This window comes from Cibotium barometz, chromosome 47, assembly GCF_041138505.1.
Source record: "Cibotium barometz isolate CiBa-2024 chromosome 47, ASM4113850v1, whole genome shotgun sequence".
Classification (NCBI taxonomy): Eukaryota; Viridiplantae; Streptophyta; class Polypodiopsida; order Cyatheales; family Cibotiaceae; genus Cibotium; species Cibotium barometz.
Window position 1 is genome coordinate 35,487,558 of NC_141092.1, and position 21,775 is coordinate 35,509,332.

The 21,775-nt window shown below is 40.6% G+C and overlaps 1 protein-coding gene across 1 annotated transcript; it reads left to right on the forward strand.

The window, feature by feature from the left end:
- The first annotated feature begins 4,465 nt into the window (after nt 1-4,465).
- On the forward strand, nt 4,466-7,028 carry LOC147611629 (putative pectinesterase 53). The gene is made up of 5 exons (XM_086785000.1): nt 4,466-4,999; nt 5,294-5,483; nt 5,731-5,937; nt 6,379-6,614; nt 6,717-7,028. Exons 1-5 carry the CDS (start codon nt 4,536-4,538, stop codon nt 6,862-6,864), a joined length of 1,245 nt encoding a protein of 414 aa, XP_086641126.1. The 5' UTR covers nt 4,466-4,535; the 3' UTR covers nt 6,865-7,028.
- The last annotated feature ends 14,747 nt before the right edge of the window (nt 7,029-21,775 follow it).

Below are 21,775 nucleotides of genomic sequence, written 5' to 3' on the forward strand. Positions count from 1 at the left end.
TTGTTCAGGCTCTGGAAGCGGTGCACACCCTTCACTCTCCTTTTCATATTCAAGTGTCTTATGGCATTTTTGATACAAATGGACTACAGTGGATTGCATCATTTTGTGACAGAGTCCTCTGCGAATGGTCTGCTGCTCATGGGGTGGACTTCCACATGCGTAGATGGATCTTGAATGTTAGATCTTTTTGCCGAATGTATATGTGATCGGTATCCCAATCATGAATCATTTTTTACTCTCTCATGAATGGTCTGCCAAGGATGCAGTCGTAAGAGATTGAATGATGTCTAAAATTCATCACCACAAAGGTGTGGTGGTAAGTAGTTCCTAGGATCTTAATCTTAAGATCCCTCAGCAGACCAATGGGTCTCCATTAGCAAGTTTAACCAGCAAAGTGGTGTCATCCAAGGTGGGTGCTCCCCATTTTTCCTAGAACTGTTTTGTAACAATGCTCACTCCTTCCCCACCATCCAAGATTGCTATAACTTGGAGGCCATCGAAGGTTATTGGCAAGGTTTCATTGAGTTCATCACCTTCGAAGTACTGTCCAAGCTTATTCACTCAAACCATAGGGGTTTTGGGGTTACCTTATGGGGTATGTGGAATTCCTCTTTCTCAGATTCATTAGAGCTATTAGGCTCCATGGTTTTGTGCATGCATGCCCTAAGGTGTACTTCCATCTAATCCTTTAGATCATTCCATATACTTGGGCTACTTTGGATCAAGTTTTCGATGATAAGGATTTGGACCTGAGAAGAGAGGAAAGAAGAGAGACCTACAATGTGTCTTGGAACGGGGGCTATTTCGTGAGGAAGGTTGGTTTGGCTCAGTCTTAAGCTCTTTTGTATGTAAGGCATAGGAACAAGAATTTCTATGCTCGTTACCCTAAAATGGTCATCTCGCATGTTTCTAAGATGTTTGACCACCTTGTCTCCCTACTGGGGGGTAACTCCTGAAGTGGAAGTTGCTGCTTCTGTTAGCCTTTGTGGGGGTTGCCATGGAAGCTCTCCAGGATATACCTGAGCTTCTTTCGTGGGTCTAAGGTTTGAGACCAGCATACATGGCTCAAGGTAGTCAGTAGGAGGCTCATCTTCTATTTGCTCTTGGCATTCTCTAACCAACTCTTGGGCTGCCAAAAGTCACTCGTTTTCCTCAATGGGGTTAGAATACTTGGTGAGCTTTTTTGGTGGTTGGTGCATGTCAATAGGCTCCCTAGCTCAGGCGGCAATGCATAGCAAATCATTCTCTTTGGATGAAGAAGTCGATGCATGAGTTCAAGTGCCGTCTTCCGAACCGCTTTTGATAACCACTTAGCTCTCACCCTTGCCGATCTTTGTGGCTTTCTTTCTTGAGTGCCTGGTCGTTGTGCTTGTTCAGGGGCTCTTTCTTGGCCTTGGTTTTGTGAGGTTGATGCCTCTGCAAGAAGCATGTGTTGCAGCTCGTTGTTGGTTTTGTAATCTTGTGACAACGTTGAGAGGGACTGCTCGGATAAAACCATCTCTAACACTCAGCAAGTCAAGGATGGGTGCTGGGATTACCTTCATGAGCCTTTCTTGTCATACCCAGTCTTAGTGGACAATCTTTATACATGTGATTGATACCACATCCTACACATAATGGCATCATAGCAGGTGCACCTGCAGAGGTACTCGCCATACCCTTTCCGTTGGGAAAATTAGACACTTGGTGAGGTCCCACACAATCATAGCACTGTATGGGTCGCTTTGTCATCTAAATCATGTCTCTGGCCCGCGGTGTTGGGGCGGCTATGTACACGGGGTATATTTGATCTCCCTCCATAATGTAACTACTGAAGGTTTGTGAGGGTGGGCTTGTAGGCTCTTGGGTTTCATAAATAGGAACCTCCGAAATTTCCCCCTCGTTCCCATCTTCAAAGATTTTTATCAGGGTTAGTTGACGAATTGGTGTAACTCTTGGCAGTGGGGGGTGAGGTGGAAGAACCGTGGTCGTAAGGCCATTTTAGGTTCCGTGAGAATTCCTCTATGGGCCACATCTTGACCAAGTTGAGGTGGGTTATGAATTGTAGGTGCTGGCAAGGTGCCTGCGATTGCCTAGGGTTGGTGGGCAATGCCTGGGGTAGAGCTCCGACTAAAGCAGCTTTTTGATGATAGTAGTTGGAGACCTCATGATTGTCCCATTTCATGCAATATGTACAATAGAGGCTAGGACAGGGTCTCAAGTGTGGACACTCCGTGCTAGTATGGTCGGCTGGATAGGTTGGGCACCATACAAGTTCTCTCCAAGGATAAAGATGGGGTTGACCTCCCCGATCCCAAACTTGACTGGTTCTCCATTGTTGGGTCATTTGCTGTATTAAAGTAGCAGCCAATTTCTCTACATTGTGTCCTGACATGGACTCCTTGGTTTTTAGATCAGACTTTGTGCCAGTAGTCTTGAAGGAAACTTCTGATGTACATGGAGTTCTCGGGGACATGTTCCCTTGAAATTTTCCTCAAAATCCATAGCACTCCTGCAAGATTTCTCAAAGGAGGTATGGCCCAAGGCATATAATGAGTTGTGTAAGGGCACGTCATCAAGACCCTCTAGAGGTCTCCCTATTAACCTTTCGTTAGAGAAATCGTCTCTGGCACTGCAACACGAGTGGAGATATCTAACTCTATTGATGTAGTCTCTGATGGTTTGTTCTTCCTTTTGCCTTACGTTACACAGCAACTGGGCTCCACCTGGTACCTTGGTGAGAATACCCAACCTTGAAAGCCTCTTTCAAATCTTCAAAGGTGGCCTTGTCCTTAGTCTTCAAGGACCTGAATCATTGCCTTGCTTTGCCATCAAGGGTGATGTTGAAGGCGCTCACCTTGACTTGATCTTCTACTGTTGAAATATACAAGTGAATAGGGTTTGTGCGGGAACAAGCCCTTAGCAAGAGGCTGTAAAAGAGAATCTGTAAATGTGAGAGAAGCTGTGAAAAGGTGAGAAGTATCTACTGGGAGAGAATAAAGGATAGCATGAGAAGATTTAGGAGGTGTGGAGATATTCTGGGAAGAGGTGGAGAGAATCAAGCAAAAGAGGTGGAGTGAATCAAGGAGAGATCAGTGGGATTAGATGCTTGGATGTAAACTCTATAAATTGAGGCATTGGCCTAATGAGAATTTGCTGGTTTTTGATTATCCATGCCTACATTAAGCTATCAATTTATTTGCTCACTAATCATGTCTTAATTATCATCTAATCTCTTTTTTTAATGATGTTGATTCTAGCACTTGATCCACCATAGCTCATCACATTGCTGCAAATTTAACGTGGTATCAGAGCCTAGCCTAGAATCCATCAAATTTATGAGCCCATTATCTTACTAATTACCTAGCTAATCAAGATTAGTAGATAATCAAGTTTTATCTCTTTTTTTTTTTCAAAGAGCTTCTGTACTCCCAACTGGTGGAGGGGCTTGATCTCCCTTCAGGCTTAACAATAGCCTCCAAGATTTTAGCCACACATAGCCACAAGCCCCATGCTCCAGCCCATCAAAGCGATTCGCCAAACCACCTTCTACAACTGCTGAAATTTGGAAATTCGCCAACACCTTTTTTCTAAAGGAGCTCTTTATCTATCTCTTTCTCTCTGATCATCTTTCTCTCTCTCTCTCTCTCTCTCTCTCTCTCTCTCTCTCTCTCTCTCTCTCATAGACACATATGCTTGCAAAGAGGTAGAAAGAGAAAGCTAAAACACACCCCAAGATAGGAACTAGCAAATATTATATATAAATTTAATTTTTTTTAAAAAGAAAAATTTTGAATGTTATTTCGACGCTTATTCCGACGACTTTTTCTACGTACATTTCGACGCCTATTTTGACGTATTTTTCACACATATTTCAACACCTGTTTCGACGCACATATCCACGACACGACCAAGCGTGAAAACTAAGTGTCAAAAAACAATGATTCTCTTGTAGTGAAATGAAAAGTTATTGGAGTAAGGCATTTCAACATATCAAAGATAAGAAGGGATGTGGAGAAAGAAGAGCTAACTCTGAGTCGTAAGAGTTAGTCATGAACTTAGTTTTATCTATAGGAGCACTTTCACAATGTACCCTAGAGGACTGTTTGTACAAGGGATTGGATGACCTCCTCTAAAAGAGGTACTTAGAAAAAGGTTACATAATTTTCATTAATATGTGGAATACTTTTTTTAAAAAGGTTACATAATTTAGAGGTTCTCAATAAGGTAATCATAAAACTCGCATTTGGATAGATGCCCCCCAAAACAAAACAAAAAAATAAAAAGAAAATAGAAAGAAAAAAAAGTCTCGCATCATTGGTGGGAAGACATGGAGTAGTCGTGAGAACGATGAGGGGACTCTTTTAATAGCAAAAATGTAAAGAACAACTCGATTGACAGCTCCTCGCGCAGCCTGCTTCGTGCATGTCTATTGCATTTTCTCGTCTCCATGGGGTGGCCTCGTATGCATACATATATATAAGTCTCCCCAACTATGCTCATCGCCAAATCATATGATTAAGATTAGTTCCCATTAACCAAGTTTAGTTTCAATCATGAAGACCCTTTTCATCGCCCACATACTCCTTGCACTGGTTGCATTTTGCGCAACTCCGATTGCAGTTAATTCTACAAATGTAAGCCCTTCTGATGAGTTTGATAAGTGGGTCAAGCACGTAGGAGACACATGCCACCCTGACAAGGATGAAGACGAGGATGATGATGATCATCTTCCTGCTAGACCCAATTACTACAAAGACGATGTGTTTAACAAGTGGGTTAAGAGCCAAAAGCAGCAGATTAAGAAGAAAGCAGAGAATTATGGTGAGAAAGTGGTGAAGAAGATGGTACCGGATCGAAAACTTGGTGCTAATGAAGATAAGAAGCAAACAAGCCCACCTGTCTTTGTAGTTGCTAAAGATGGGTCTGGTGATTTCAAGACTGTCCAAGCTGCCATAGACAAAGTGCCTAAGAATAACAAGCAGAGAGTCATTATCTATGTCAAAAAGGGTATCTACAAGTAAGCAATTTAGTTAATTACTCATTTCGATATAATCATCACTTAGCCCACTTCATTTGGGTGTGCTTTGTGACCCCTCAATATAATAATCACTTAACCCACTTTAATATAATCATCACTTAAGCCATTTCAATTGGTGTGCTTTGTGACCCCTCAATGGTAGGAGGGAGCACCCTTGTTAGTTGTGGTGATATTAATCTATGATTATCTTCTTTGCATGGTATTATAGGTGAGATTAATCTACAAAAGTCATTTATAGATAATTGTGATTATCTTCTTTGCACGGTATTATAGGGAGAAGGTGATCATACCAAGCAGTAAGCCCTTTATCACACTAAAAGGAGAAGCGGCTGGTCTAACTTATATTCAGTGGGGTGACAATGCCTCTACCAAAGGGAAGGATGGCAAGCCACTTGGCACTTATGGAAGCGCTTCTGTTGCAATTGAAGCAGACAACGTCATAGCCTTAGATATATCCTTCAAGGTATACAGATTCTAAGGTACCCTAATCAGAATAATAAGTACACAATTTAGCTCTAAGGTACCCTAATCAGAATAACACGTACACAAATTTAGCTCTAAGGTACCCTAATCAGAATAACACGTACACAAATTTAGCTCTAAGGTACCCTAATCAGAATAACACGTACACAAATTAGCTCTAAGCTGGTACCTTAATCATAATAATAATCGTAACAAAACTCTAATGGGAATCGTTGATTGTTGATTAGAACACCGCTGCAGCTCCGGAGAGTGGAGCAGTCGGCCAACAGGCTGTGGCGGTGCGAGTGCAAGGTGACAAGTCTGCGTTCTACCGATGCAGCTTCTACGGTGCGCAGGATACGCTCTACGACCGAGAAGGGCGCCACTACTATTACAAGTGCTACCTCGAGGGCTCCATTGACTTCATCTTTGGCAACGCCCGATCCCTCTTTGTGGTAAACCTTGTTTTGCGGTTTAATGGAGGAGGAGCACGTGCGCATGCACGCTTGCCTGTGCATGCATGGAAAATCTGAAAGCACGTTATTCAAATACACTTGAAAGAATTGGCCATTAAAAATTACACCTAGTTGCTCACAAAAAAAAACCTTGCATTTTTTTTACAAAATTTTCATCAAATTTCAAGGGCAAGCGTGCCTACCAAAATGTATGTGCATTACCGTGTGTGTGCATCCTTACCTATTCATGTGTGTATGCGCGTGCTTACATGTATGTGTGCACAAAAATTACACCTAATGTAAACATCCTAAAGCACATATCTTAATTAATTGTTTGGCCTTGTGTGTATGCATGTATGTTTGCACAAAAATTACACCTAATGTTAACTTCCTAAAGCACAAATCTTAATTAATTGTTTGGCCTTGTGAGTATGCTTACAGAAATGCCACATACACTCTATTGCTACAACCTTTGGCTCTATTGCCGCTCAAAAGCGAGTTACACCAAAGGAAAACACAGGCTACTCATTCGCATATTGCATGGTCACTGGCTCTGGCTCTATCTACTTGGGACGATCATGGGGAGCCTACTCTAGGGTCGTTTACTTGTACACATACTTTGACAACATCATCATCCCCCAAGGCTGGAATGATTGGAACATTCCTTCTAACCAAAAGTATGCATTCCCCTATATCATAACGAGTAACTCCAAAAATTAAAATCTCCATGTCTAATGTTCATATCACACGTTTTGTTAATCTTTTTTGTTCATTTGCAGACGAGTTTTCTATGGTGAATACAAATGCTATGGCCCAGGAGCTAACACCTCTGGTAGAGTGAAATGGTCCAAGCAACTCACACCAAAACAAGCAAAACCTTTCCTCAGCATTGCCTTCATTGATGGAAAACAATGGCTACCTAAATGATCAACACATATGTACACACATTTTGCTTCCCAAAGAAGTCTTCTTCACCTATGCAAGGGTCGTAGAAGCTAGTCAAAACATAGAGGATTGCACTATTCTAATAATTCTTTCAAGTTGACATCGAGGAAATAAAGTTAACTCATTTTCTTGTTGCTTAAATTATCATGGCAAACATATTATTTCATAGAGAGTTTTCCCATAAGCCCGCTTAACTACATAAGTTTTCGTGGGTGATTGTTGGAGACATATGATAGCATAAGTTTTCTTGTGATTGGTGGCGACATCTTTTAAACTACATAAAGGTCAATTTAATGTTTATCCCATCACTTTACCATGGCTATCAAGCTACACAATCCTTTTAATTTTCCTAATCCTAGACGCACTAGTCGAAAGAGTTCAAGTTTTGTGTGCAATACTTCACAAGTTTCATGGTCGTTACCATTCCTAGATGTTTTATCTACACCCCAACAATTTCTTATTTCCTTCCAAAAGTAGTTAATTAGGTGTTCAATATTGTTGTAACCTATGATCCATATTAAACCATAGCTAAACACAACCATCATTTTAGGCTCTTAATTTATGAGTGTAGTTATGGTTGTAGACTTTCAATCTCAGTGGGTTCACTTGAAAATATGTGAACTATCACCTGAGTTCAACATAAGGATTTTTTTAGTTTATCTAATTTACACAAATATATTTACAAAAAGGTTCATATCAATCTCACAAAGGTTATAGTTTGTATAGAAAAAGGGTGCATTCTACTCATGGAAAATTCACAGATAAGGGATTTTAAATATAAGCCATGAATGCACCTGATATACATGGTTTTCATATAATGAACCCCCCAAGATTTCAATATTGTTGTAACTTATGAGGTTCATAGTCCTGATCATCCTCATCAACATCACCATCATCCTCAATGGTAGGGTCATTCTCATGATCATGAGAAATGGCACGCTCATCCTCATTATCATGATCATCTCTTATTTCTTGATCATCGATCACAACATCTTCATTGGCATGTTCGACATCATCTTCATTGCGGCTTGTTACATCCTCGATATGCTCCATATCAGTGAATGTATTATACATCACTTTGGAACGTGGTGCAATAGGGATGAGGTACCACCATTTAATGTCATGCACCATTGGTAGATAGATAACCTACTCAAATACACATACTGCAGTAATTAATTAGCATATCAAAAGTCAAGGGGTACGTGAGCTTAGATATATATGTACATGAAACACATTAGTAAAAAAATGCATACCTGCTCACATTGTTGTGGCAATACGAGCCTATCTTTCTTTGTTTGCCAAAACTTTGTAGAGTCAATAGTTACATAGCCACTTGCATGGCGTTTTATCGTTGCATTAGGCCCTTTTTCCACCACGTTCATTTGCCATTTGACATCCAAAACATACACAAAGAAGCGACAAAAGTCAAGCCTAAATATGTCTTGGATTGTGCCACAATAATCATCCATTTTTCCATTAGCTCCCTCAAAGCTACTAATGACACCGCAATCTTGTGTATTCCTCTTTTCATCAATTCTTTGTGTTCGAAAATGCTTGCCTTCACACCATATAGCATTGAACATAGTGCACTAGACCAAAATAGAAGCAATATTTGTGTAAGCAATGTGAATAAATATTAAAAGCAAATCACTTACAACTAATGCAAAACATTAGTTCTATGTACCTTTAACATGCATCCTCGTGCATACTCCCATTCTTCCGCCGTGATATGCAGCCTCTCGTCGCTTTCTTCTCTCTCCATTTCCTCATGCAACCAATCAACATGGATATCATTCAGAAGTGTTGCTAGATGCTTAGGGTACGCCTTACGAGAGCCATGTTGCCTCCGAAAGAGAGCTCTTTCTGCTTGCCTTTTTGTCTTTGCATCCTCATATCTTATAACCCATCTGCTCATCACATCACTATTAAGGATGCAAGTGAAATTGAGATCATCAATCAATGTTCTGTCAATTACTTTACTATGTCCTTTTCCTTGAGGCACAATAGAGGTCATCCTCAAGTCCTCTTCATTGCTCCATAGTCATGGCAAAGAGCTGTCCACCTGACCAAGAAATTCTGAAATATATACAAGAGACTCTTGTATCAACCAACCCTCGGCCATGCTTCCTTCAGGCCTTGCACTTTGCCTCGCAAAGTCTTTTAAGGTCTTCATGAAGCGCTCTAGGAAGAACATCCAACGTGCATGCACAGTGCCACATAAAGCGATTTCGTCCACTAAATGCACAATGAGATGTAGTTGACTTGTGAGAATGTTTCGCAGAAAAGTCTCCTCTATCAAACAAACCACCTCCACTGCCATAACACGCGCATCATCCAACGTGGCTGGATCAATTGCTTTGGAATTAACATATCTATAAAAAAAAATAGTACGTTATACCTCATGCACGTTCATTTTGCAAGGTATAATGAAGGGTGATTTGACATGGGTTTTACATACCTCACAAGCTCGCCCATCTTATAAATACATTTTTTCAAGCTCTTATTTGCACAATGGTCGATGCTAGTAGGTAGTATGAACTGCGCACATAAGAGCACATGTATGTATGGTTTATGGCATTACAAAATTAAATTTCAACGTACAAGACTTGGAAAACACTTACTTGGAGCATCTTGTGCCAATCGTGGGACTTCAACCCATATAGTTGCTCAACGCCTCTTTTCTTAGTGGTTGTAAAGGCTCCCTTCAATGATCTCATGCATCCAGTGGGAGTACGCAAAGTGGTGATGGCCTGCTTTACCTGCTTCTCCTCGTTCTTTGATATAATCCATGGTGCAGGCGGAAGACGAACGTGCCCACCCTCCTCTCGTGGCCAAGCTTGACGCATACGTCCTGCGACCCGCAAGTCTTCACGTACGCTAACATTGTCTCGTTTACCAATAATATGTTCCCAAATACCAGATCCCACATTCTTGAAGATGTGCATGGGATCAAGAAGATGGTTGATCTTAAGATGGGTCCAATATGGTAACCGAAAAAAAATGGAGTACCTACACAAGGGATTGCTCTATGTGACCTTTAATCCAATTAGAGACTACACAAAACAAGATTGAAAAACATTACTATACCTGTTCATGCCATATGGAGGAAGAATATTTGTAGACTCCCAAATACGCTTCCAATCTTTTGCACGAAGTGTTTGTGGAGGAATGTTACTCTTACTAGCAACATATTTAGGATGATCTGAGGGGAGAAATCGATGATGATCATCGAATATGGTCTTACACAAACCGTCAGCATACTCATGTACTAACGAAGGGCCACAAACAGGACATGCATGTTTACCCGATGTTTTCAAACCTGTTAAAATATAAATAAAAGTTAGAATAATAAAGTCAATATTTATAATTAATATAGCCAATAGTATTAGAGTAGGGAGGTAATTACAATTCTTAACAGAACAATCGGTGTATCCTGGAAAGTCATGCATTGTCCACATCAACACTGCTTTTAAGTCGAAGTGTCGAGAGGAGGGAGGCCTACTAATGTCCACCACCACAACACCTCTCCATAGTTCCTCCAACTCATCAATCAACGGTTCGAGATAAACATCCATATGCTTGACTTTATGTTTCCCTGGAATTAGAAGGGATAACAAAAGATGTCCCTTCTTGATCGCCATTGATGGTGGAAGGTTGTAATTCACCAACACAACTGGCCACACGCTGTATGCGGTGCTTTTGAAACCAAATGGATTCACTCCATCCATACCTAGGCCAAGTCTCAAGTTTCTGGGGCTCTGTTTTAAAGCTGGGCCACTCATCTTCAATATGCTTCCAAGCAGGAGTGTCTGCGAGAATTCTCCACATGCCATCATCCGATCGATGTGAGGAATGCCATGACATGAGCTCTGCTATGGATTTGCACTTGAACATGTGTTTGATGCGAGGAATTATAGGAAAGTGTTGCAAGACTTTACGAGGTACATCAAAACTCTTCACATTTATTCTATACCTTGCTTCACCACAAGTGGGACAATGTCGAGCCTCCTTATGCGTCCCACGAAAGAGAATGCAATCATTGACGCATGCATGTATACGATCATAATCCAATCCTCCAAGAGATGTCACATAGCGCCTCGCTATGTCTCTTGAGGTGGGTAGTCTATTTCCCTTTGGAAGCATGTTTGATAATAGCCTGCATCCAATATCATCAATTAGTCCTAAATCCTAAAGCTTAAACCACTAATTCAAATTTGCAAGTTAGAATGCTTACTTCAATAATGCGTCAAGACTTGCATTGCTCCATCCATAAACTGTTTGTATATTGAGTAGTTCAAGTGAAGCACGTAAAATAGAGAATGTGCACCCTTCAAAAACCGGTGTCGATGAAGCCTTGTAAAGATGCTCTTGTTCCATATCATCGTCGTCCATACCTTTGGGATCATCCTTAAAAAGATTTTGCACCATATCATCAAACACTTCCTCTTCCACAACTTCGTGGGGTGCAGGGCTATTGTCATCCCTTTCCCACTCATCTCTGACAATAGATCCCGAAGCTCCAGCATCATCTCGTCGACGCTTCGCGTGCTCTCGCCGCACGTAGGGCACCATGTTAGGGTGTGGTACTGCATCCTGCTTCAATTAGAGTTTATATATTATAACTCCATTAATTTAATTTGGATACCATGAGTCATTTGAATACCATCAATTTACATCTACTCACCTCTAAACCTGTTTGATTCCATTCTCCATACATGGAGATGTGATTTAAGGTAATTCGACGTGCTTGTACAATGCATCCTTGACATCGATTACACATACATTTGATCCGTTGTCCCAACCACACATCGCGATTACGATGACGCATTGTCTCATCTTCCCCAGAACTGCTTGAGGAGGTTGATGACATCCTATGTACAAACCAGAAAATACAAAATCATGCCAATGTTTTTAATGAAAGTATAAAAATTGCGTGTATAAACGCGGCTATTTCCCAAAAATTGCATGTATTAACGCGGCTATTTCCTAAAAATTGCGTGTATAAACGCGGGTACTTCCTGAAAATCGCGTGTATAACCGCGGCTAATTTATCATACACACGAAAATACACGCGTTTCTACACGTGACGAACTATTTAAACTAAAAATAGCCCACCTTCCCCAAATAAACATTTTGAACTAACATATCTGCCCTCTTTCGTTTTCGCCTCTTCCAACAGACACTAATAATGCAAGGAGGGAGCAGAGAAGGAGCACACATGGGTGAAGGAAACCGACCAAGAAAGAAGACTCATTTTTTCAGAGGTGAGTCAGTTTGTCCTTTGCCTTGTCTCCTTCCTCAGATTTGTTCTCAGATTTGTTTATGCTATTTTGTCTTTGCTTTTTGGGTTTGTCTCCATCCTTTTGCTTCTGTGGTTGCGATTTTCGGTGAACGAAACTGACAGGGGCGACAGTGGGTTTTTTATAAGGACGCATTGTTGGAGGTCGGTCGCTTTCGAAATTTTTTTTGAACAGGTCGCGTGTAAAAACGCGTGTATCCTGTCTGCACAGACTGTTCACGCGGATATACACGTGTTTTTGGACGGGTGTATACACGCGTTTTTGGCTGGGTGTATACACGCGTTTCTGGACGGGTGTATACACGAGACTGTGTTTCCTGTTTCTATGGTTCGCAGGCTAATAGGTGACTTGAATGATGATATTTGTGTGAGTCAAGAGACAGCCCATGATGTACATGAGGATTATTTTTGCAGATTCTTTATGGATATTCCAGGTTCTTCATCCGATCCATTTGCGTACAGCAATTGGCTGATGGAGATGCTAAATCATTTTGGGCGCCATCCTGGTCCAGTTGAGCTTACAGAGTACATGTATGCCCATCCCCCTCCTTCCATGCCTGGTGTCTATACCCCTACCGCGAGTATCCAGGGCACTCCACTGCCGTCTATGCTTACGAGTCCGACGAGACGGCATGCAGCTTCTCCTCTTCCACGCCCACCGAGGAGACATACCTCGTCCCAGACACACTCACGCACACCCTCCCAAGCACCGTCACGTCAGGTCTCACAGCCACCATCACGTACTCCCTCAGAGCCACCGTCACGTCAGGGCTCACAGCCACCATCACGTACTCCCTCAGAGCCACCGTCACGTCAGGGCTCACAGCCACCGTCACGTAGACAATCCCCCAGTCGTGACTCCACCCGCAGCAGTAGGAAGAGTGGGAGTGGAGGATGCGGCGGGTGCTTTGGTGGGGGAGGTAGTAGGGCACGCGGTGAGAGAGGAGATAGAGGGAGAAGAGTTAGAGGAGACAGTTCGGAAGAGGAGGAGATGAGAGAGGTGGAGGGAGAAGAGTTAGAGGAGGAGATGAGAGAGGTGGAGGGAGTGATCTGCTATGATGTGACGGATAGGGGTAGGATAGTGATGAATGCGAGGGGGAGGGAGGTAATGGAGTACATGCGTGGGGTAGTATCAAACTTGTATAGAAATTGTTTTATTAAATTTAAAGATCAAAATAGCAGATTAGTTGGGGAGGTGATAGAGGCTGTACATAGTCGGTACCCCACATGCTACATTCTCGGATGTATGGGGAAGGACGCGAATAAGAGAGATCTTAAGTAATAAAAGATCTCACCTTAAAAAACTCGCGTACGATGATGGGCTAAATGTAGCTGCGGGTGGCTATCCTGCCGAGAAACCTGCCACCACTGCGCACAAACGCGAGTGGAAGGAGGCAAAGAAACGAGCAGAGGGTGGCATGAAGACACGTGGAGGCACGATGGATCCAGATGGAGACCATTGGATCTTCGCATTTTGGATCTCGCGGCGTCGAGTCATGGGAGGCAAAGTTCGTAAGTATCTTGCCACTTTATTTGATTGTTTACTTAATTCATTGATTCTATGATTGTTTTAATCTTACAAATTGTGTTGATTATGATACAGCGACGGGTTACGGGGAGGAAGCCCACAACCCACGATACTGCGTATGCTCGCCGGCATAGCAGATGTGACACGTGCGCCATCTTTAGAGCCGAGGGACGTATTACAGACGCGCAGTTTGAGATGGCCATGAGACCATACGGTCGATAGGTACTTGAAAACTCTAAACGAATGATTTTGGTTTATTGAATTACATATATATATATACTTATATACTATATATTACTTGAACAGGCACAAGCTGCTAATGATCCACCCGCCGCCACTGCAGAGGGTGGACGTGAGCACTACTCATCGGACATTCCGATCGATGTGAGCTCATCTGAGCATGGAGGGAGCACCGAGTCATCATTTGGGTCTAAGTAGTACTCAGACTTATAGTATCACATTCCATATTGAGGATGTGGTTGTATATATTTTTTTGTAAATTGAAGCCATGGGCTACTTCGACATATGGACTCCCTTGTATATATGTGTGAAATTTTGATGGTAATATTGAATCGTGAATCGATAGTATTGCATTCATGTCTGTCTTGAATCGTGTATTGACAATGTATGCATTCATGTCGTTCTTGTCTTAATCTTTCTCGTGGATATGTTCTTCGTGAATCGATAGTATTGCATTCATGTCTCTCTTGAATCGTGTATTAACAATGTATGCATTCATGTCGTTCTTGTCTTAATCTTTCTCGTGGATATGTTCTTCGTGGATGGTCCAATGCACCAAAAAAAATAATCTAGAGAGTGTTATTGGGTGCTGGAATGCTGGAACAGCATTCAGGTACCAAATAGCACTCTCTGGATTTTTTTTTTTGCTCTCTGTTCGCGTGTATAAACGCGTCAAAACTGCAAAAAGTCGCGTGTATATACGCGGATAATCTGTAAAATACGCGTGTATAAACACGTCAAACCTGAGAAATACGCGTGTATAAGCACATCTAAAGTCACAAAACGTGTGTATAGATGCTTGTATAAGCGCGTCTAAATGCAGCTGGAACTGATAGAACGCGTGTATACGCCCGTGTATCAGCGCGTCTGAACAGTCCTATGCACGCGCTTTTACACGCATGTCTGTGGCCGCGATGATACACGCGCTGATACACGGGCCCGCTACTTTTTTCACAAGTCATTTTTAGCGGCTAGGAGCGCGGGTATGAGCCCAATCCCTTGTAGTGGTTGTATGGTGGCAAATTATAATTAATTATTTGGGCTTGTGATTATGCTTCAATAAATGCCACATCTTCTTCATTGCTACCTACACCTTTGACTCTTACCACTCAACACGAAAGGAAAACACGTGCTTCTCATTTGTGTATTACATGATGGTCACATTGGCTTGATCCCTATCTATCTTGGATGATCATGGGTCGTTTACTTGTACACATACTTTGACAACATCATCATCCTGCGAGGCTAGAATAAAATTCGAACATTCCTTCTATGCAAAACTTGTATGAATTCTCCTATATCATAATGAGTAACTCCAAAAGAAACCTCCACGTCTAATGTTCATATCACACTTTTTTTTGATTTTTTTCCATTTTCAAACAAGTATTCTATGGACAATACAAATGATATGTCCTAGGAGCTAACACCTCTGCTGATAGAGTGAGATGGTCTAAGTAACTCACACCAAAATAAGTAAACAATGCCTTAGCATCGCCTTCATCAACAGAAAAAAATGGATCATATTACCATGGAAATCATATTATTTCATAGAGAGTTTCCCTTAGGTGTGCTTGTTACTTATTTTATAGACATGCAAATAAAATGACTTTTTTGTGATAAAATATTTTTCTAATTCATTGCAAAATGTAATAGCACAATAGATAATGCGAGAATTTAGCTAGGTGTCATGGTATATATTTTCAAGTATTGATAGTAAAGAATAACAATATAATAAGGGAGACATGATATTGGACTATTGGCTACCTTTAAGTATGTATGATATTGGGGAGACGTGATATTGGACTATTGGCTACCTTTAAGTATGCATGATATTGGAATATTGGATACCTTTAAGTATGTAAAAATAAACAAAAAAAAAAAGATCTATGATCGCCTAAAAAATTGGCAATTCTATTATTTTAAGTTTCTATGGCTTCATTAAAATTGACATCATTGCTCAGTTCATTGAACCCTATAACCTTGTCCCATCTCATGCCACACCACACTATAAATATGTGGGTCTCAATTTTGAGAAAATTCCAATGTATAACAAGGGTAATAAAAAATACATACAACTTACATACATCGAGAATGTAAACACTATGTGGTCATGCATATATATAAGATGGAAACTTAGCATTTTTGGTGTCACTATATAAACTAGAGGCTAATCAAGCATACGTTTGTCAATTTTTATGGGGATTTGTTTTAAAATTATCAATCAACACACTCCCTCTAAGTTTCCAAATCCTAGACTCTAATGTGTGCACCTTATTGTTTGAGATTCTTATATTTGAAGTGTGGTAAAGAGTTTTTGGGTGTTAAGTGAAGGACGGGAAGAGCGGGGTTGTAGGCTCTCCACACGTCCATTTTCTACACTCTACAAGTAAATGAGGGACCTAAGGAATCTTATGACATTACAACGGGACACAATGTTAAAAGTGGCAAGCATCACTAGGAGTGTCATATCTGACATGTAGTTTAATGAAACTCATAGTGAAACTTTTGTTCGACACTTACGTGAAATATTAGAATTATGAAAATTTATACATGAATGGTCCATTACTTATAATAATAGGGGACCAAGATAATTGAAAATAGGGGACCAAGATAATCTAAGTGTTAAGACAAAAAGGACAATTAAGAGGCATTGTATTCATTGAAACTCTTTGTAATAGCAAGGACTAACTCCAAGCTCACAACCAAGAATGGTTCTCCTAAAGATAATTGCACTTGATATATTTAAATGGACCAACTTTATACCATGCCGCCTAAACATGCAAACAATAATTTTCTTGTCTACACTTATAATATAATACCATGTTTGTTGAGCTAAGATGTTGTTGCCTCCCATTTTAATGGGAGTTGATAGTTTGTAAGTTAAGACATGTGTTTAAATCACCATTTGAATGAATGGTTTACTTAGTTAAGATGGGTTATCCGCTATTTTTTCAACACTCTGTGTTCTAGAAGTCCTAGCTTCCTCCTTGTCTTGTTTGTCGACACCTGCATTTTAGAAATGCTTCCTACTTGTGAACATCATGTGTTCTAAAATTGCTAGCTTTTACTTTGACACCAGACCTCTCTTTTTGAAGTGCAGGCAAGATGGTTTATGACATACTTATGTAGAGAGAATTGTAGAAAAAGTGGGCCCATTTGGGTATATAAAGTGAAACAACATTCGATAGAATTTCTATGTGCTTCGTCTTTGAGAAAGCTTGTGGGAAATGCTATTCCAATGCTATAGGAATGGTTCAAAACATTTGTAGCCCCCATAAAGCATTTTCAATTTAGATGGTGCTTGTCTTCCATGCTTTTGTGGAAAGAAAATACTCTTCTTCTTTTTCAGACATTTAAAAAAGAAGTATATATAGATATATACTTAGATGTGTGTGTGTGTGTGTGTGTATGTATGTATGTATGTATGTATGTTTGTATGTATATATATACATACATACATACATACATAAATACATACATACATACATATATATATATATATATATATATATATATATATATATATATGTGTGTGTGTGTGTGTGTGTGTATGTATGTATATATGTGTGTGTGTGTGTATATATATATATATGTGTGTGTGTGTATGTATATATGTGTGTGTGTGTGTGTGTATATATATATATATATATGTATATATATATATGTACACATATATATATACATATATATGTGTGTAGGTATGTGTGTGTGTATATATATATATGTATATATAAATATATACATATATAAATATATATATATGTGTACATATGTATATATGCAAGAACTAGGGTTGGCCACTCAAAGCATGGAGTGACAACATGGGTGTAGGTCATCATCCTAGGGCAATAGCCAAGAAGGCCATGGAAGGTTGGGCATGAGCACCAAGAAGACATGAATGTCTATAGAGTGAATATGATAAAAAAGGGTACAATGTCCATGAGCCCTATGCCTCATATAGGATTCATATAGGATCCCCTAAAAGTAAACATGTAAAGCCCAAGTGCCTAGGCCTCATTCCCATGTGCATGTGCACCCAAACCTACTTCATTACAAACCATCCCCTCCTACAATGATTTCGTCCTCGAAATCGAAGGGTGGTCGTGCCCAAAGAAAAGACATATACAAGTGGCTATGTATTACAAAAGCCAAAAAAATCACATCCATGACTGAATGTAGCAGAGGACCTATGCATGAATCATATGATCCCTTGGATCAAATGGAAAGGATAAAGGACTCCCATTGATGATGAGGCTATATATGCAACCTCCTGGATCAAAACAAAATCTGAGGCATGAAAAATCCAAGGCAATGGCTCCATGATAGTCTGGTGCAAGTGGAGTAGATAAGAAACCACTGTCGATGACAAATCTAGTCGAGTATCCTCTAGGATCAAAGGGATATGCATGGTATATACCCCAAACCGTCGAAGTTGGAATAGTAGTAGCTCTTGGATCAAAAGGAGAGCTCAAATCCAAAGAGATAGTAGTACTAGGGTCAAAAGGAAAGCTCATAAGCTCATCCTCATGACCACATTATGAATCTGGCATGAAAGGTATTTGCCGAAGAAGCTCAAAACTCCTGGCCAGAATGTCAAGTGGTCCTGGCCCAAAAGAATCATCGTGTATGCCAAGACTGGAAGATGTCGTAGATGCATCTAAATGTCGATGCACATATCCACAAACTATGCTTCTCAAATGGCAAAGAATGCATCCAAAGAAAAATGTCCTGACTCCAAAGAACACAGGATCGTGCTGACATCCGAAGGAGCCAAATGAACATAGATCAAGGTCGGCCTCATATAGAGCCAAACGTGAACTCATGCCTCCATCATATGTAGCACCACTCAATAAGTCAAAAGCATGGTCCATCATATCTATTTATGTATGAGTATGATCCAACCCATGCACAATATCTCCATGTGTATGACACTCTATATGTATGTGACCCTCTAAAACAGAAGCTAGATCATCATAAAGATTGTCTCACTATGCACTGACCAAGTGTCTACACAAGAGGTATAAGTGGTATCAATCAACTCACTATTAGTGGAATCTCCAAGGTCACTAAGGTCATCCCCAAAGGTATAGACCGACTCCATCATTGGTGTCCCTATATGATCTAAATCCCATGTAGATCGATCTCTGACAGTACTGGATCTAAGGAAATACCTAGATCAACTGTAAGACTCTCAAAGTCAATGTCATAGGATATGCTAAAACTATGATCAACATGCATAATCCTACGATGTCTCACCTCTATGAACTCATCACTACTCTCATGCACTATCCCTGACTGCTCAATCACAACAACTCAATCCACTTGAATGCTTCTAGGAATGCTATGAAAACTAGGAGTAGTGGTATATCCAAAATCTCTCCACATGTGACAAATCTAGAGGAGTATCCCAACACATCTAATACTAGAACCTCAGGTCTATGCTCCTCATGGTCTATGATGTGCTTAACGACATGTGAAATGTCAATCCCATGTGTGACTAAAGATGTATGACTAGCCGAATGATCATGACTAGTCAAATTCCCATCAAGATCATGGAGTGCATCACTATGGTCATCTAATGTATCCCTATGATCACTAGAAATAGAGATAGGTAGCTCTATGATGCTCGTAATGCTCGATGTGCTCACTGCCATCCCTCCCATCAAGATCATGTCCACATGATTTGACTCACACATCACTCTCACTATTACTATCACTATCACTATCACATACATCATCATCATGTACATATGTGTCAGTGGCATCATGTGCACGTGTATCACTATCATCATGTGTATGTGTGTGTGATACATCAATTACATCATGTGTGTGTGTGTGTATGATACATCATCATAGGAATGTGGGTGTGATACATCAATGTCATCATCACAAGTATGTGTATGACCATGACCATGTGTACAAGTATCAACATCAATATCATCATCACCATCCACCTCATCATCCACTAAATGCATGTCATAATGATACCAATCCTCAGGTATATAATCATCTCTGCTCACAAATGTAGGGCACTCAATCAAATCCCCACATACATCCTCCCATGCAATCAATGCCGAACCGTCCATGTAAAGATATCCACATAGATCCTCAACAAAATCACCATGTGTAGAACGTCTAGACCATCTAGCACAAACATCCTCCTCATCAAATAAATGTCTACGTCACTCACTAGGTAATAACATTTGAAGCTCAAACATCCATTTGTGACAAGAATATGATGTGTCATCATAGCATGATGTCGGTGAAGAAGGATCTAGAGGTCAAACCTGCAATGTGCCAAATGTATGTATGAACTCGGTAAATGATATGTAACTCCTCACCTCAAATGGCAAATCAAGATAATGGCGATGAAGCCAGAATGATAGGATACCAGCAGATATCACACGATCAGCATCTGGGATGGAGACATAGTGATGTCGATGACAAAGATGGTGGGTGCAGCACAGCCATCATAGGCAGGGTATAAATAGTAATGGGAACTCATGTCAACCAAACATGCATGAACAAAGGCTAAGATGCATGTTTGAATGCCCAAAACACACTAAATGGCAAAAGTGTGCACGTGATTGCCAAAATACACTAAAATGACCCAAATTGTGCACGTGAATGCCCAAAATACACTAAAATGGCCCAAAGTGTGCACGTGAACAACCCCAAAAACATCAACGCATGTGACACACCTCACACATGTGAACAATCACCCAATATGCCCATACTACACATTAAATACCTCCACAAACTCAAGGCATGAGGACGAACTCCATCTCCTCATGTAAAACACCTCTAACTCAATGGTAGAACTACCACTAGCACAAGCAGCAGAGTGTGGAATGGCCAAAGAATCCAAAGGTTGAAGGTGTGGATCAAGGGTTGGGGTGTGAATGGCCAAGGGGTCTATTGGTGTGAGTGTGAATGGTAAAAACAAAACCCTAAACAAAAGGGTGTCAATTTCTCTTTTATCCCCACTCCTCCATTGTGTGTTTGCCATGTTGCGCTTATCTGTTGTTGTCGGGTTGCACTTCTCTATTGCTAGGCTGCGCTTCTCCGTTCTTCGTGCTCGTGGCTCTTCCTCTATTGTTGGGCTGTGCTTCCCTGTTCATGCTCGTGTCTCTTCCTCTGTTGAGACTGCGCTTCTCTATTGCCGAAACAGGACTGTGCATTTGCCGAGCTGTTGAAATGGCTGCATGCTTCCTACTGTTGAAACGGCTATGTGTTTCTTGATGTTGAAATGGCTATGCATTTCGTGAAGTTGAAATGGCTGTATGTTTCCTTTTATTGAAACGGAACTGTGCACTTCCTCTGTTGGAGAAGCTTCGGTTTGTTTGCATAAGGGATGCTAGCATGTGGTTCTATGATGCCTAGAGATGCAAATCTCTATGATGGCTAGAACCTTGGATTCAATCCCTGTACTGTATATTTGATGCCTTTCTGTTTGTTTGTTGTACTGTATATTTGATCCTTTTCCTAGAATCAAATAGCATACCTTTTTCCCCTTTGGTTGCAAGTTGCTTCCCCTAGACGTGCACTTGCATCAAACCTTGTTATGCTTTGATTTATTGATATCTTGCTGCTAGTTAACTGGTATGAATCCTTGCACGCATGAAATTGTTTGTTAGTATCTTGCTGCATAGAACTTTAATCACTATTCTTGTACTCTCTTAACTGCTTGTAAATTTCTTGATTCAGTAAATGTTATGAATGATAACTGTGAAATGCATGTAACCTTCATCCTTTTCCAAAATGGCTATTGGAGGCTGTTTTTTTGTAGCCTGCTTGATCGTGTCATGCTTGCATGTAACCCATAA

What these genes read in the sequence shown, in the direction of transcription:
- LOC147611629 (XM_086785000.1), top strand. Translation starts at nt 4,536, where the DNA reads ATGAAGACCCTTTTCATCGCCCACATACTCCTTGCACTGGTTGCATTT. An exon ending in ACGCCCGATCCCTCTTTGTG is followed by an intron (nt 5,938 to 6,378) that starts GTAAACCTTGTT and finishes GTATGCTTACAG; the next exon opens with AAATGCCACATACACTCTAT. An exon ending in AACATTCCTTCTAACCAAAA is followed by an intron (nt 6,615 to 6,716) that starts GTATGCATTCCC and finishes GTTCATTTGCAG; the next exon opens with ACGAGTTTTCTATGGTGAAT.